Source organism: Chlorocebus sabaeus, chromosome 10 (genome assembly GCF_047675955.1).
Source record: "Chlorocebus sabaeus isolate Y175 chromosome 10, mChlSab1.0.hap1, whole genome shotgun sequence".
Lineage (NCBI taxonomy): Eukaryota > Metazoa > Chordata > Mammalia > Primates > Cercopithecidae > Chlorocebus > Chlorocebus sabaeus.
The window spans coordinates 97,436,298-97,453,954 of record NC_132913.1 but is presented as its reverse complement, the minus strand read 5'-3'; the positions used below and the strand labels follow the sequence as shown (position 1 = coordinate 97,453,954).

Here is a 17,657-nt window from a genome sequence, read left to right as displayed (position 1 = left end):
AAATTTGTTTAAATTAGCCAGGCATGGAGGTGTGCACCCGTAGTCTCAGCTACTTGAGAGGCTGAGGTGGGAGGACTGCTTGAGCCCAGGAAGTGGAGAATGTAGTGGGCCAGAATCATGCTGCTGCACTCCAGCCTGGGCAACAGAGCCGGCCCCTGTCTCAAGAATAAAACAAATGAAAAATAAAATCCAGGCCCTTCCTGGGTCTATCTTCATTTATGTATTCAAATTAGTTTCCTTACAGTACCTTCTTTCAATAGCCAAATTTTCATTATTAACTGAGTTATAAAATATGTTCTCAAGGAAAAGTTAAGTGTCTCTTAATAAATACTTTTTAACATGATTTTGTTTTTTCATTCTTGGTTGAAAGAAAAAACCTTTAGTAAATGTGAAGCATAACTACTACATTGCTTAACTCCTCTTTCGTTGTGAGAGTACAGAATACAAACATAGTGAATTGAAAGTCTCCAAGCCTCTATTTAGAAACAAAACTAGGTTGTCAACAGGTTTTAATCTTTATAAAAGTAGATTCATTGTGATATATAATATAGTAAAATAAGGGAATGTGAACTTTGATGTTTTCATAAAAGGTTGCATCTGACTTATAGTGGTTTTCTCCCAAGAAGTTAAAAGTATGTAATTTTTTGGAAATTTCATTACTTCAAATGCAAAGTTTGTAGGGATGGGATGGGAATGGATTTAGCAGGTGTAGGTTTTCTTAAAGACTTCTTGGGTATATTTGTTTCCATTCATCTGTGAATAGTATTTATTAATATTTAGAAGTACTGTTCATCTTATGTACTATTTCAGGAAGTTCATGAAGTTGTTTCTCTGTTAGCTTTTTAATTTGTTGATTAAGTGCACCTAACCAGTAATTTCTAAAATACTGCTACCAACATGCTTGGAAAGAGTATTTTGTCAATTCTGATAGTTGTTACATGTCAAACTTTTGCTTATTTTCTTAAGCTTATGTGCTATTTACAGAAAGAAAGCAATTTTAATGTTACAATCTGTAATCCTAGTATTACAAAGAGTGGTATTTGAAAATACCTTTTTTACTTTATTTTTCCAGATGTGCCTCTTCATTTTCACTTTGAAACACTGTTAAAAAGGACTGAAATAAAAGGCAATCTTGCTGAAAATAAATTTGTAGATGAATATATCATATCTCCATCACCTGGTATGTCACATTTACAGTTCTTGTACTTTATATGCCTTTTTATTTATGTCTTTATACTTACTATTTTTGCATTCTAAGGAAATAAAATTTAACAAAAGAATAAATGAAAATCCTTAATTTTTAATACTCACTTTTTACAAACCATGTACACATAAAATACAAGAACAATCTTAACATGAAATGTGCAATACCTATTGAATAATTATGAACTATTACTGATAAATATAATAAAAATTTAAATAAATATGGAAAAACAGTATTTCTGTATGGTAAGATCAATAAAGATATAAATTCTTCCTAATAGTTCATATGATTAATGTAATATAACTTGAAGTTCTCATAGAATTTGTTTAACTTAAAATAATTCTAAAGCACAATGGGAAGACTAAACGGGAAAATATAAAAGGAATTACTATAAAAGTTTAGAGAAAATCTAGCCAACCCACATATGGAAACATGACAAAAATCTATAATAATGTAGATTCTATTTTGCTCCTATTTAAGAAAATAGATCAATGAAATAAACTCTATAGTTGATTATATATGAGGGAAGAATTGTATATCAGTGGGAAAGTGGAACATTTCTCATGGAGAAAATATTACTGTTAGTCTTTCCCAGTAGAATTCTTTTACATACTCATTTAATGCTATTAATCAGAATAACTTCTAGTTAATTCCAAGAATTGTACATAAAATGTTAAAACTACAAAATAAAACTTGAGGAAATTATAACGAAATGTTTATGAGTTCTATGAATGTGGGTGAATTCTATGCTTGGAAGCAATTAGAAGAAGAAAGAAAACAACATATTTTGATTAACCACAAAGTTAAAATCTAAACATCAGAAAAGTCTTATAAATTTAATATAAATTATTTCTATATGAAATAATCTACCTCAAAAACTCAAGTGAAATGAATACCTGTTAGAACTGGGGTATTATAAAATGAATTTATAAAAATCAACAGCTTTTATAAGTACCAATAGTAACTAGATAGCCTATGTAAAGGAATAAAATATGTTAGACACATTGACAATGAAAATATAAAGTATTTTTCATCAAACTTAACAAGTACCTACATGAGGACTACTTCAAAAGTTTAGTGAGAAACATGAGGACATTCCTAGATGGAGAGAAATATCCTCTTCCTGTCAGAAGACAGTATCATAACTGAAGTTGTTAATTTTCCCCAAATTAATCTACAAGTAGAATATAATCCTAATCAGAATCAGAGGTATTATTGGAACAAAGTTATTCTGAAGTTTATCTCAGACATAAAATGTTGAATTAAATTTTTAGAAGATTAATAGCAGGACTATGAAGTTATGAAAACATAGTTCTGATAGAAGGCAGATCAAGGGAGCTTAAAAAAATTCTAGAGACAGAAGTTGGTATTTCCTACTATGTTGAAAAAATGACTTAGTCAATAAAGAATGACAACAACAAATTCTTATGAAGCATCATGTATATGTCAGCACTGGTTGAAGGGCTTTATATTACTTATTTAAGTCTGTATAACTCTGTGAGGTAGGTATTATTATTCTCCTTGACTAATCTTCCCCAAATTACAGTTGAGTAATAGAAGAGCCAGAATTCAAACCCAAGCAGTCTGGCTTGGAGCTATGCTCTATATAACCAAGTTTCCTTTGTAATCAAAGGCATTAAATAACGACTCTTTGGAAGAATTAAAAAGTGAGATCACTAACTCACAAAGTGCTTTAAAACAAATTTAAGTTGGATGAACATTAAAATACATTTCAGATGGATTAAAACGTTCAATGTTAAAAATGAATGTCTTAAAATAACAAGAAAAAGTGTACTTGATGATAATGAAAATAATAATATTAACTGAGCTTATAGTCAGACACTATGCGAAAGTTTACTACTTTTGCCTATAACATTAATGATTTTAAACATAATCATCAAGTTTGGCACAACTATAGTAAAAATAGCGCCCTTAAATATCTTGGATATCAAGAATTGATACAAGCCTTTTGGGGAGCTCTGCGAAATGCATTACAAGGCCTTTAAACTATGTATTTTTTTTATAAGTTCAGTGTGGCTTAAAAACTCCCTTGTTTACTTTTGTACCTATTCCCCATAAATGTTTACCGACTGTTAACCCTATGTTCTGACCCAATTATTCCATTTCCAAGAATCTAGTCTAATCCTAAATATGAAACCTTTAATCACAACTATATTCATCTTATCATGTTTTTGTGATAAGGAAAAATTAGTGACAACTTGAAGAGCACAACAGGGATATGGTTAAATATACTACAGTGGAATATACAGCGTTAAAAAATATCTTAAAAGTTCATATAAGGATGGAAACATACTCATCAAAGAATGTTGTGATATAAAAGGATGAAAATATTTTACCTCTGTGTCTGGTACAATTATAGCCATGTAGAAATATTTATTCTTATATCAACCAAATGCAATGTGTGGACCTTATTGAGATTGATTTGAATAAACCTGCTGTTTATATACACACACATAATTTTTGAAACGAGAAATTTGAACATGGACTAGCTGTTAGATATTAATGAATTATTGTTAATTTTGCTACGTGTAATAATGCATTGTGGTTACATAAACCCAGATGCACTTTTTCAGTTTGTTAGAGATTCACACTAACATATATGCAGATGAAAAGATATGTCTGGGATTTGCTTTTGAATATTCTAGCAAAAATGTTGGTGGGAGAGATGAAATAAGATTCGTTGTAAGTTGTTCACTGCTGAGACTGAAGGATAGGTATATGGGAGTTCATTATTCTAGTCTCCTTTTGTGTTTACCTGAAATTTTTCCACAGCAAAAATTAAAGAGAAAAAAGATGAAGGCACCAAGGATGAAAAACAATTATCTATGCTAAGGGGAAAAAGCCTAAAATACAGAAAAATATAAGTAATATGTGCAGTTACCTTTTAATGATGCGAGTTCACTTGTTGGAATTTGTCCTAAGACTAGATTTTTTTCAAAAGGGAAAAAAATGTATCCATGAAGATGATTATTTTAAGAATGTCTTTAATAGCATTATCATTATGATGATAAGTATCATGGTCAACAGCTAGGAAATAGCTAAAGAACATTGTTTCTAATCAGAGGAATGTTATACAGCCATCTGAAAAAATAAGAGTTGTGATAAAAATATAAGTATACATTTAATTAAAATTATTTCATATTTGATATATGAAATATAAAACACGTATTATTGACAAAGAGTAGGCAAATATGAAAATATATGCTATTAGAGATTAATTATGTTTCTTTTAATGTTGTTCTACTATTTGATTTAAAAAAATAAGGCAGGTCGGGCGCGGTGGCCTACACCTGTAATCCCAGCACTTAGGGAGGCTGAGGCAGGAGGATCACTTGGGCCCAGAGTTCAAGACCAGCCTGGGAAATATAGTGAAACCCTATCTCCACAAAAAATAAAAAATTAGCTGGGCATGGTGGTGTGCACCTGTGGTCCTAGCTACTTGGGAGGCTGAGGCAGGAGGATGACTCAAGCCTGGGAGGTTGAGGCTCCCACTGAGCCATAATTACACCACTGCACCCTAGGATTGGTGACAAAGTGAGACCCTGTTTCTAAAAAAATAAAAAACAAAAAATAAGGCAGTTAAACGTGTTAGGCACACAATTAAGGGGAATGCATGAATAACGTAATGAGAAATTTCATCCTATGTATCTGTCTTAAATAGCTGGTCATTAATTTTTCTTTTGCTATTAGTGATTAGAGTTCAGAATTTAAGCACTTAGTGCCAGGCAGACTATTAAGTGCTGAAGAATCAAAGGTGAATTACAGGAAGTCAAAATTGTAATGGAGAAAGACACAAATAACTGTTATATAGTATAATGGGGATAAACACATTTGAAGGCTGAGTGTGGTGGCTCATGCTTGTAATCCCAGCACTTTGGGAGGCTGAGGTAGGGGGATTGCTTGAGCCCAGGAGTTCAAGACCAGCCTGGGCAACATGGCAAAACCCTGTCTACAAAAAAATATAAAAATTAGGCAGGCATGGTGGTGCATGCCTGTAGTACCAGTGACTTAGGAGGCTGAGGCCGGATTGCTTGAGCCCAGGAGCTCGAGGCTGCAATGAGCAATGATCGCACCACTGAACTCCAGCTTGGGTGACAGAGTGAGACTCTATCTTAAAAAGAAATTATATAAGATATAAAAAAGGAGTATGTAACTCTGCTTAGAAGGCAAAAAAAGAGAGGTTAAGGGAGATGAGAAATGGGCAAGGAGAGGAACTCTAGAAAGATGGTGATGCCAAGTGCAGCTTCAACTAATGAATTGGAATTTACAGAGAAAGAAGGATGAAGTGTTCCAGATTAGTGCTTCTCAAACTTTAAAATGTAAACAAGTTACTTTGGGGATATTGTTAGAATGCAGATTCTGATTTAATAAATCTAGAATGGGACCTGAAATTCTGCATTTCTAACGAGGTCCCAAGTGATTCAGATGCTGTTGGCCCATATTGAGTAACAAGTCTTTAAAGAACAAAAACAAACATATGTCTTGTCATGGAGAAGACACAGTATGATATATTCAAATATCTATAAATAAGGACAGGTGCAGTGGCTCACGCCTGTAATCCTACCACTTTGGGAGGCTGAGGCGGGTGGATCACCTGAGATCAGGAGTTTAAGACCAGCCTGGGCAACATGGTGAAACCCCATCTGTACTAAAAATACAAAGACTAGCCAGGGGTGGTGGTGCACGCCTGTGGTCCCAGCTACTTGGGAGGCTGAGGCATGAGAATCGCTTGAACCCAGGAGGCGGAGGTGCAGTGAGCTGAGATGGCACCATTGCACTCCGGCCTGGGCAACAGAACAAGACTTCATCTCAAAACAAACAACAAATATCTATAAATAACTTGGCATTCCGGTAGGGCAAATTGCGTGAAGGCAGTAGACAGATCTTTGCTTGGATTTATCCTGTATGGTCCATTAGATTTGGCAGTTTACAATGGAATTGCTGATTTCAGGCAACAAGCAGAGAAAAGCCAAACTGTAGTGGGATGAAGAGTGAATGATGACTAGTTTAATCATGAGGAATACCAGACAAAACCAATTTTAAGAGTTTATACTTATCAAAATATTCAAAGTTATGAAAGTTATGGAAGACAGTAGAACTGTTTCAGATATAAGACCTTAATGAGATCTGACAACTGCAATGCCATCTGCAATGAATAGTTGAAACTATCCGTAAATAACATTATATATTGGTGAAATCTGAATAAAGTCTATAGATTAGCTAATGGCACTGAACTGCATGGCTACATAAGAGAATGTCCTTTGTTTTCAGAAATACATTGATGTTTTTAGGGCTAAAGGGGCATCATGACAGCAACTAAATTTCATTTGTGGTCTGAAAGGAGGTAAAGCAAATGTGATACGATGTTAACATTTGGGGGATTTCAGAAAAGGGTCTACAGAAATTTGTTCTATTTCAAGTTTTCTGTAATTCTGAAATTATGTCTCAGATAGATGGAATAGGAGGAAAAATAGCACCATAACCCACACAAGCAAGCCAGAAACATAAAGCTCAGTTTTTGTCACCTACACTTCCTCCTGTCTAAACCAATTGCCAAGTTGTCAATATGATCTTATGTGTTTCCTTTCTTGCCTTCGACTACTCTCGCAGTCCACCATGATCTCTTATCTATACTTCTGAAATAGACTTTTAATCCATGTTTCCCCTTTAATCACTGTAGGCAGTGATCTCTTCAAAATGCCAATCTAATGTCACACCTGCTCCCCACACCATCCCGTTAAAACATTCGAGAAGGAATATTCTTAACACCTTAAAGCCCTATCTACATAGGTTGGCCCCTCCCTCATGATTCTTTCTCACCATGCTTCCTTACTCTACACTACATAGCTGTTCAGTTCCCAAACTTGTCCTGTTCCCTTGGGCCATTGTACATGCTATTCTCCTCCTTCCCCTAGCTATCAGCTATTTCTGTTCATATTTAGAATCTATGACTTCATCTGGGGAAGCCTTTCCCAGAGCTCTTACTAGTACTCTTATACATTCTCAGTAACATCATGTAGTTTCACAACTGAAATGCATATTTTTCTATCACGTTACGATTGCATTCCTTGAAATAACACCTGTAAACTACAAGGGCTGCTACAAATCCTAGTTTTGCTTACCTAGGGTTTAGAATAGTGCTTGCCATGTAATTGGATCTCTGTAAAGTTGTTGGATGAATAAAAGGGAAGGAAGTAAAGACAGGATATATGAGAAATGCTATCAAAGTGTGATCTTAGGATGAACTCTACGAGAGGATTGGGAGAGCAAGAACTGAAAGGCTGGGAGGTTTATCAATAGAACAGGTGAAGAGGATGTGTAGAATTGTCATACATTTCCTACTGTTTCAAGGGTCCATGAAAACCTTACAAGACAATAACGAATTAGAAGGAAAATGATAAATGTGAAGAAAACATCTGAATAAAATTTAATTTAAAAATCAACTTCTGTCTGTGAAAGTTAAGATTCTTTCACAAAGTTTGATGTTTTCAGAAGAGTGGAAAATTGCTTGTAGAAAACAAGAGAAACGTTAATTGTCTACAGTTTGCTTAAATGCTACAGCAAAATGTTATTAAAAGAATACCTACATACGTTTTAACATATACATTTTAAAATCCACCTCTCACAATTCTAGTTACCATTTTAGTCAGTTTAGATTACTCCTGCCATGCTGTTTTCTTGTATTAATAACTTTCAGGGTATCATCATCTGTGATGCACTTATGATTTAATTTTTATTTGCTGTTTGACATTCAGGTGCATCGCTGAAATCTTAGGGTTTAATATTGATTCTGGAAAACACTTTATCCTTTCTTCAACTATTCCCTCCTTTTCATTCTCTCTAGTCTCATCTGTTACCCCATTCTGGTCTTTTTCCCTCCATATTTTCTATCACTCTATTCCATCCATCAAGATATGGAATTCCTCTTCCAGACCTTGATTTTGATTTTCAGCTGTTTCCATTGTTACTTAGCCTAGTGATGATTTTATCATTTGGACAATTATATTTTCTATTTCTGACACTTCTCCAGAGGGCCTCTTACCTGTTTCTCTTGGCAATATTAACTGTTAAAAAGAGTTGCTAATATGCATTCCATGAATGCTCCATTATTTCTTGAGATGGTTCTCCACTTGTGGTTTGTACCTGTTTTTTGATTTAGTGTTGGTATTCAGATTTTTGGAGTTTTCTATGCTCATCATTGAAGCTGTGATACTCAGTTAAAACTGTTCTACCAGTGCTGTTTATCGGACACTTCTGATGGGAAGGGAATTTATACTACATTTGAAATTTTCACACTAATTTGGGGATGGGCCGGACATTTCAAAGCGGGGCACTTTGGCATTGCCTTCTCTCTCCAACCATTCATTTATCTGCCTAAAGCTGATTTTGTTAGTCTGACTGAGATATTGACATGTGCAGTCAATATCCAGATAGTTGTCCTGCTTCCAATTTTCCTTTCTTGTGGGTCTAGACCACCTTTGGTGGGATCGCACCTCTTTGTGGCAGTACTTCACTTTGTGCTTCTGCTCTGGGTTTCCTCTTCAAATTCCATATAGTATTAATCTTTCAGAGATTCCTCAGAAATTCTGCCTTAGAAGTTCCACTTTTTGCTTGCAAATATGGATTTATATGTGCATATCTGTGCATGTACCTATGTAAAAAGTATTTGTCTATCATATTTAAGGTCATTTGCCATCTTGAAACCAGACGCTCCTTGTCAGCTGGTAGGCCATGCCCTGTATTTCAATAGTGTGAGTTTGGCACTTCAGCTTACGTATTTCTTTTTTCACTCCTTTCCACATCTCCAAACCTTTCAAAAAAGGAAGCCAATTTGGTTATTAGACCAAGGTTGGAAATAAGGGGGTTCAGATATACAATCATGGTAACGCTAACATTTACTGAACACTTATCACGTCAGATGCTTTTACTTACTGCTACAGGAATAAACTCAAGTAATCATTATAAACCCAAGGTCGCTCTTATCCCTATTTTACAGATGATGCAACTAAGGCATCAGAGATGTTAAATGATTCAGGTTCTTGCTCTAGTCTCACCATGTTGAATCTTACTTGGTCCCAAATGATTTCCAGATTTAGGGTAAGCAAGAACTTAAAGATTCTGATGATCGCCAGGATTTATGTATCTGAGCCAATCCTCACTCTATAAAGTTTCTGTAATTTGGAAGACTTTGAGAACAGATCATCTTCCCTTTTCATTCCCCTCAAAAAAATGAAGAAAATACAAGAAACTGGAAATTCCTGGGGATGTTTTTAGTTGGAGTTATCTGTCTTGGTATTTAAGGTTATATTTATCTGTAATTTTGAAATGGTATCTTAAAATTCTGCAGTTACAAATAAAAACAGATTAACATGTTCACTGTGTTAAGGGACTAAAACTTAAAATTTCCTTTTCATTTGTTTTAGTACATAGTACTTCTCTGAATCAATGGAGAAATGGATATTCACCTATATGTAAGCCTGAAATAAGGTCAGAATCTTCTGCACAACTGTTACAGGGAAGAAAGAAAAGACATTTGAGTGAAACAGCATTAGGTAGGTTAAAGTGAGGATATAAGCAGTAGTTATGTTAAAAATAAAAAATTCTGATTTTAAAATAACCTGTCTCATGGGAGTTTATAATCCAGAACAGCCACTAATTACACAAAACATCTATGACTCTACAAACATGAAACAGCATATTCGTAGTTAATTTAGAATTATTTGTGGACTGGTATCTACCTATTTTTTGGCAATTGTTTCCCTCCTATGTTCCCTGACTAGTTGTCTTCTACCAATCACTCCCTGGATGGGATTTAATCTTCAAAGTTGTGTTTTAGGCTCAAAATAGGCTAGTGTCAAGTTGCCTTATAGAAACTGCTAACCATTTATGGTGCCTACTGTGGAGATGCTGATGCACTGCAGATTCCTCAGGATTTTGAGAAAGTGAACAAGCTTCAAGTGAAATGCTAAACTACCTTGTTCAATTCTCCTTACAAGCCTATAGAGTTCCAAGATGATCAAGAGAAAGCTTTGGAAACTAGAACTCTTCTAGTAATACAAAGGGATTTATTTTGGAGATTTGGGACAAGATAGTTGCCACAGTTATTGCAAATGATAAAAAATAAAAATTAACTGGCAAGATAAATTAGAAACTAATTACACCCAAGATGTATTAATTATACAGAATGGATTTAATCTGTTTATCTCTGGTGTCTTCAGATATCCCATGATAAAAGACCTACCTAGTCACTACCTGATAACTATCTGATCAGCTACATTGTAGCAAACAGTGAACAAATTCCCACACATGTTCAGAGTTGGTTTCATTAGGCTCTTTAGTGTCTCACTCTAAGAACAACCAAGTATCACCTAGCTTTTGAGGAACTTTTATATATGCATACCAAAACATAACTAAGCTTAAAAAAAAATCTAATAAGATGCAACATGAAGTATACATTACCTAAGGTATAAAATGTTTCTCTTAAATTGACTGATACTTTAGCTCTAACTTCAAGTTTGATGTACATACAGGAATAAAACAAAGAAATGTCATACTACACAGAAATAACTAGATAATTCCAAAAGGATAGGACGTCTGGTCCAGCCTGTCAAGGCAATGTAATGAAAAATGATTTATTCTAGACTATAAGAAACCTAGGAGACAATGGCCAATTTTAACATGTAGATCCTTATCTGAAGAAACTAGCTATAGGAGAAATGTAAATATGGACTAGGTATTAGATTTTATACAGGAAAATATTCTCATTTTAAAAGATCTGTACTAAAATAAGGGCAGTACGTAAATGCATACATATATATATTTACTGTATACACACACACAACAGGGAACCAAAACAGGGAAAAAAAGGAACTTGGAAGAAATACAGAAAATACTAATAGAAGTAAACTTCTAATCAATATCCTGAGAGAAATGAGAAATTTCATCTACGAAACAAGAACAGGATGCTATTTAAAAAAAGAGTACTAGAGAACAAGTACTTTTGGAAATATGTATTTTAATAGCAGCATTTTTTCAAAAAATTCAGAGTGTTCAGAAGACCAAGGACAGACACCTCACAGAAATTAGAATAAAAAGTCAAATATGAAAAATGAGACTAGATAAGAAAACTAAGATAGTTCTGGTGGTTCAACCACAAATAGGAGTCACAGGAAGCAAGAATAAAGGGATGAGATGAAGGATTATTCAGGGAACAATATGAAATATATTGGATAAAAACTGCCAAAATCCCAGAAAATGGAGATAACTCATGGTATGACTGTAAGACTCTTCTTTTTTCATTTCCTTTTTTGTTTTCTAATACACGAATTAAAAAAAAAAAAAAAAAAGGAATCAATCACCTGTCATCTAATTAGGAAAGTAATTCTAATGATACCTATTAGTCATGTTTAATGTGTGATATTCAATGGCTCTTTCCACGGCAGGAGAAAGAATTAAACTTGAAGAATCTGATTTTCAACACACAGAATCAGGATCCCATAGCAATTTTACAGCTGTTTCTAATGTCAACGTTTTATCAAGAATCCAGAATTCATCATCACGAGTAGGTTTTTCTCTATGTTGAACTCTAAAATTGCTTTAAAAATAAAAACACCTGACTTTGAAAATAATTTATATTTTGCTAATCTATAACAGGCTTATTTACTAGCACATATTAATAGACATTTATAACTATCTTGTTACAAAACAATAAATTTGATTTATGCAACTTATTTTTAACTATGAAGCCAAAAGTTCATTAATATTTGGTTATAGCTTCTTTTTAGGTGTTAAAAATTTAGATTATCATGATCATCTCTATTCCTTAACATACGAAGCTAAATAAAATCTTACTAATGAGAATTCAGGACTTTTCTTGTTCTTATCCTGCTTTTTTGGTTATCTGGCCAGGGTACAGAGAGGTCAAAAGGTGGGAGTGTTTAGAAATGAACAGTCTGAAGCTCAGGAACCAGGAACGCATAAATGAAGAGTATACTGAAGGGCTGACCAAAAATATTTCACTGCCTTTCCTAATAAAAAGTGGGTTACTGATCATTTCATTGACATTTAGGGTGATGTATGTTAGTCTTTTCTGATAAAGAGTTTTGCATTTAAGACATTTTTTTTATGGTCTTAAAAATAAGCTTGTATGCTTGCACACATAAATATATTACACATCTACGAAGAGATTGTTCTGATTTACAAAATACAGAAATATTTTCTTACTTAGTTTTCTGAACACATTTTAGACTTTATAACAATGTATTTACAAAAATTATGTAACATGTGTACTGCCATATTTATATAACTGATGAAAGGAGGGTATCATTACAAGTAACTAGACAGTACTGTAAATCTACTGTAATCCTGCTTTGCAGAATACTGCACGACGGAGATTGAGAAGTGAGAGCTCTTATGACATAGATAACATTGTGATTCCCATGTCATTAGTAGCCCCAGCTAAATTAGAGAAACTCCAATATAAGGAAATACTTACTCCAAGGTACGTATACTCACATCTTCATATTTTTCCTTCTTCCTTCCTTCCTTAATAAACTTAAATTTTCAAAGTGAATTTCAAATTTTAATTAATCAAAGGAGGATCCTTCTCCCAGTTCTTTCATAGCCATGGAGGGGAAACGGTGAAAAAAAAAAAAAAAATTACTCATGCCTTTAGAAAAAGTGTTATATAGTATCACAGTTTATTTCTGAGTTTTTATTAAGATTTGGGAATTCCTAGACTACTTTAGCATTCTTAGTCTTTATTATTCAATGTCATTTAGTTATCTACTGTGTATATGACACTAAAAGGCACTTTAGTGACATAAAAACTATAGCAACAAATAATCCTTGCCCTTAAAGATACAGGTGTGACATAAGTTGCAAAGAGTTCTGCCTTTTCATGGGGTATTCACACTGTAAGACAGTAATACCTGTGACCAAAAAAAAAAAAATTGTGATGTATTGCCAAGTCAGCAATAAACACATTCAAAAGATGAGTGGGAAGGTCTGGGAAGTCACCCATGAAGGAATGAGAAGGTGGAGAGGGTATTTACATAGCGATACCACAACAAAGGCACAGGACAAGTGTGTAAGGTTTAGCCAGATACTGTTTTGTGCAGGTTGATAATGGGAGGCTAGAAACAAAGGTCCAGATTGTGGAGGTCCCTGAATGCCATACGCAGATCTGCTCCCTACTGGCAGTAAAGTTAGCCCAACTTTTTAGAAATGATGAGTGCAGTTTCTTAAGAATATAAATATGACACCAGGAAGTAGAGACAGAAAAGGTTGCAAACAGAGACAGGTGGGTGACAATTTCAGTTAATTGCTATACATCTCTATTCTAATTTCATAATTTCTTTTATTCATAATTACCTTGAGGTATCAAGAACTCTAATATTCTATAAGAGTTCTACTATGAGAACTCCTATAATCTGTGGATACTTGTTGCATAAGTAATGAATAACGTTTGTGGCTATGATGTTCTATAGCAAAAATATATTTCAACTTGCAATGGTAGGCTGGAGCTAGCTGGCTGAGTAGATAGTTAAATATAGAAGACTTCTGTGAGCCAGTTATTAAACTACTGATGACTCAAAAGGGGCTATGGTAGGTATTTTCACACCAAAGAAACTGGCAAACATACAAACCAGGGTTTTTTTCCTTCTGTTACTTTTTGGCCAGGCCAGGTTTATCAGCATACCACTAACTTCAGTCAGTACATAATTATTATGTATAAAATGCAGCTATACAGAACAGACTATTCACCATAAAGCCAAAAGTCACGTCTCATTTTCTCTTTTATCCTTTACTCATAATACAAATATTTTTCTTTTAAAAAAATTAAGTATTAAAATACAATTTGAACCATGGAAGTGCCAAAGAAAGAAAATACTAATACACTTAGCTGTGCTTAGAGTATAAAATTGCCACATTTAGATAAATAAAAGCTGTTTAACATTGGTTTTTCTCTTCAACAGCTGGAGGATGGTTGTTCTTCAGCCTTTGGATGAATATAATTTAGGCGAAGAAGAGGTAAGCTGCCTTTCATTTAATGGGATAATTATACATTATGTATAATGAAACCTGCTTACTTTGACATTCAGGGAATTAAAGGAATATATAAACCCTTTAACTTACACTGATTTTTTTTTCTTTTCACTTATGAAAAGGAAGTTCTTTTAAAAGAATATTCAAAAAATGTTTTGTGCAAATTTGACTACCAGCATAATACACAAATACACAATAATTTAAAAAGCCAAAAAAAAAAATACAGCATTTGTTTATGAGTTTTTGAGATACTGAATTTACATGAATATCCACATTCATTGTCAGTATTATATTTTTCTGCATGAGATTAGTCTCACTCATTATTTTAAGGTTTAAATGCCATTTTCAGAATCGTAGGGCCAATTTGCTCTTCAGTTTGGAAAATTTCTGACTTTAAAAAAGTAACGTGGTATATACATCATGTAATACCTGTAGAGTTTAGGGTGTAAGAGGAATCAGACATTAATGTTTCTGTAGTGAAATATTCATAGTTGAGTTGGATAAACACTAAAAATAGCCTCACATCATTACAGATCAGGCTATGTCACCAAATGAATTCTGAAAAATTTGTTTTTGCAGATTTTTGGATTTTGGAATTGCAGGTAAGGGGTTGTGAATATGTATGGATAAAATTTTATCAAGATAAGATTATAGGGAAAAACACTTTATAACCAAACTAATTCCAAAGTGATGGTCTCTAGAAGACACTGTTGAAGACACTTAGTTTCTGTCAAGTAACAATCTTTCTATGTCCAGTGGTCATGTTTTTCAACTACCAAAATTTACCTTTTAATGCCCTTTCCTCTTCTAATGTATTCTTCCTCATTTCTGAATGATCCTAGCCAAGAAACCCAAATTCTTAAATACCATAACCAAGGTAGTATTCCAGGTTCGAAACCTAGATAAGTCATTCATTAAATTAATTCTGATTTAAGCTAGTTTTATACTTTTCTTTGATATTAACATCTTAGAATAGTGTGTCCTCCACAATCCATAAAAGCTCTTGAATGAACAAAGCATTAAGACTACTGGTACTAAGCTATGGCAAATGGAAAGCACTATGAACTCATTTGTAGTCTACCGAAGTCTTCAAATATGAACCAATAGTAAACAAGTATTTTTAATTTTTTTGAGGTGGGAGGATCGCTTGAGCCCAGAAGTTCGAGGCTGCAGTGAGCTATGATTGCATAACTACACTCACTACAGCCTGGGCAACAGAGACCCGTGTCTAAAAATAACAATAATAAAATAATTTTAAAACATTTTTGACTCCCCTTTTATAGGAATTTGAAGTTCATCTGATAACATTTGTCCTCTCAACTTACACAGATAGCATTTTAGTTTGCTTCCTACTGTTTTCTACATGAGAAACTCTTTGAAACGTTGAAACTCAATCTTGTATTTCTTTTTTTGAGACAAGAGTCTCACCCTGTCACCCAGGCTGGAGTGCAGTGGCATGATCTTGGCTCACTGCAACCTCCGCCTCCTGGGTTCAAGCAATTCTCTGCCTCAGCCTCCCAAGTAGCTGTGATTTCAGGCACCCACCACCACGCCCAGCTAATTTTTGTATTTTTAGTAGAGACAAGGTTTCACCATCTTGGCCAGGTTGGTCTTGAACTCCTGACCTCGTGATCCACCCACTTTGGCCTCCTAAAGTTCTGGGATTACAGGCGTGAGCCACCGTGCCCAGCCTGATCTTATATTTCAAAATGTTTCTGATTAAAGCAAAAATATTTATTTCTAATTCCAGATAGAAGATCTTTCTGATGAAGTCTTCTCCCTAAGGCACAAAAAATACGAAGAGAGAGAGCAAGCCAGGTGGTCACTATGGGAGCAAAGCAAGTGGCACAGAAGAAATAGCAGGCAGGTTATAAATTTAAAACCCCAAACCATAAAATTCATGTGAAATGAACAAAACCTCTGCATGAGTTTTCGGTGAGACCACTGAAAAGGAAACCATGATGTTGTAACATCAGCTATTTGTGCACCAGAAGTAAAATACTACACAGAATGAGCTTGTATTCAAAATATATTTGAGCTAATTCTATAATGATGAAATTAGTTTCTGTATTTTACTGTTTCTTACGTTGTCAGCCTCAGGAATAGATTTAACTAACAAATAATGGAAAATTCTCTGTATATATGAAGTAGTTCATTTCAATCTACTTTAATAATGGACCTCACACTGGGGACTGGAGTTTAGGTAATCCATTTTAACATCACTACTTCTAAAATATGGTTTTTTTTAAAAAATAAAAAATTTATCAAGAAACCTGTTTAGTCTAAAATGCAAAAAAGCCTAAAATACTTTTAGAAACACAAATGAGCTTTGAGGGAAGGGGAAGTAAATCAGACATAATTATTATGTGAGAAAATCCCTGTTATTTTATATTTATTATACATTTGATCATTTTTAAAAGAGCCAAAACTCAAAAAGCAAGATTGTGTGAAGTCTGGTAGTCGTTTTAGTTAAGGAGTATCTTTTGTTTAATTAGTCAGACAAAAGACAAAAACAAACCAAATAAACAGCAAGAACACCCCTCCCCCTATTATAATTCAGTAAAATATTTCATAAAGTACTGTTTCATCCTCTGAGTACGAAAGTAATAAATAGCACCAAAGGAATTTTTAAAAATCTTGGGGCAAAACTGTTTAAAGTTACCAAGTTAACTTGACTCAGTGATACCTTGGGTTGTTCATAAATTTTCAAGACCTCAAAAAATAACAAATAATTGTGTTTTCCTGATTTTCTTGCCAGAGCTTACAGTAAAAATGTTGAAGGACATGACTTGCTTTTGAAAGAATACCCTAATAACTTTAGTAGCAGTCAGCAATGTGCTGCTGCAAGTCCTCCTGAGCTTCCTTCAGAGAACCAGGATCTGTGTGCATATGGCTTACCTTCTTTAAATCAAAGCCAAGAAACCAAGGTAAGTGCAATATATATGATTAAACTTCCCATTCCTTGCCTTTTAACTACTTGTTTGTAGAAACTACTTGAAAAAAATTAATTTTCTTTATTACATCATTACATAACAAATTCAATAAGATAGTTAGGTAGAGAAGATCTGTATTCCAGCATTTTGTGTCCACTACTAACTACAGTCACCTTGTGTAACAAGTCAATACGAACCTCCAAGTACTCATTCATCTATTAGAGAATGGAGGTACTATCAAAGTTTCATTACAAAACAAACCTGATTGATGAAGAATAGCACCTGCTACATGGTCAACGTTAGCTGCTATTTCTTTCTCCTCATATCTTAAGATTTTTACATGCCTCACCACAGACCCAGTTCCTACCTTAAAGGTACTGCTTTCTAACACTGCATCCATAAAATTCTTACACCTTTCTTCATAAAGAGACACTGAAAAAGAACTAGATCTA

The 17,657-nt window shown here is 34.0% G+C and overlaps 1 protein-coding gene and 1 long non-coding RNA gene across 13 annotated transcripts in view; one reads left to right on the top strand and one right to left on the bottom strand.

Annotated features, from left to right (window-relative positions):
• The window catches only part of KANSL1L (KAT8 regulatory NSL complex subunit 1 like), a 145,867-nt gene that overhangs the window by 126,072 nt on the left and 2,138 nt on the right, over positions 1–17,657 (top strand). For 9 of the 11 annotated variants that reach the window (XM_007966115.3, XM_007966117.3, XM_038001603.2 and 6 more), the window contains 7 exons: positions 1,073–1,180; positions 9,649–9,777; positions 11,668–11,786; positions 12,601–12,725; positions 14,203–14,257; positions 16,023–16,135; positions 17,031–17,199. In XM_007966115.3, the coding sequence (XP_007964306.2) occupies positions 1,073–1,180; positions 9,649–9,777; positions 11,668–11,786; positions 12,601–12,725; positions 14,203–14,257; positions 16,023–16,135; positions 17,031–17,199 (818 nt within the window). The remainder of the gene's footprint in view (positions 1–1,072; positions 1,181–9,648; positions 9,778–11,667; positions 11,787–12,600; positions 12,726–14,202; positions 14,258–16,022; positions 16,136–17,030; positions 17,200–17,657) is intronic. The other 2 variants (XM_007966118.3, XM_073020044.1) reach the window with 1 other exon arrangement.
• LOC103217754 (uncharacterized) lies at positions 1,288–16,047 on the bottom strand. 2 transcript variants are annotated; one of them, XR_491204.3, is made up of 2 exons: positions 12,720–16,047; positions 1,288–9,035 (listed from the first exon to the last, which is right to left on the bottom strand). It is a non-coding gene; the product is annotated as an uncharacterized lncRNA (long non-coding RNA). The 2 variants fall into 2 exon arrangements; XR_012094301.1 differs by having other exon boundaries at positions 12,740–16,047.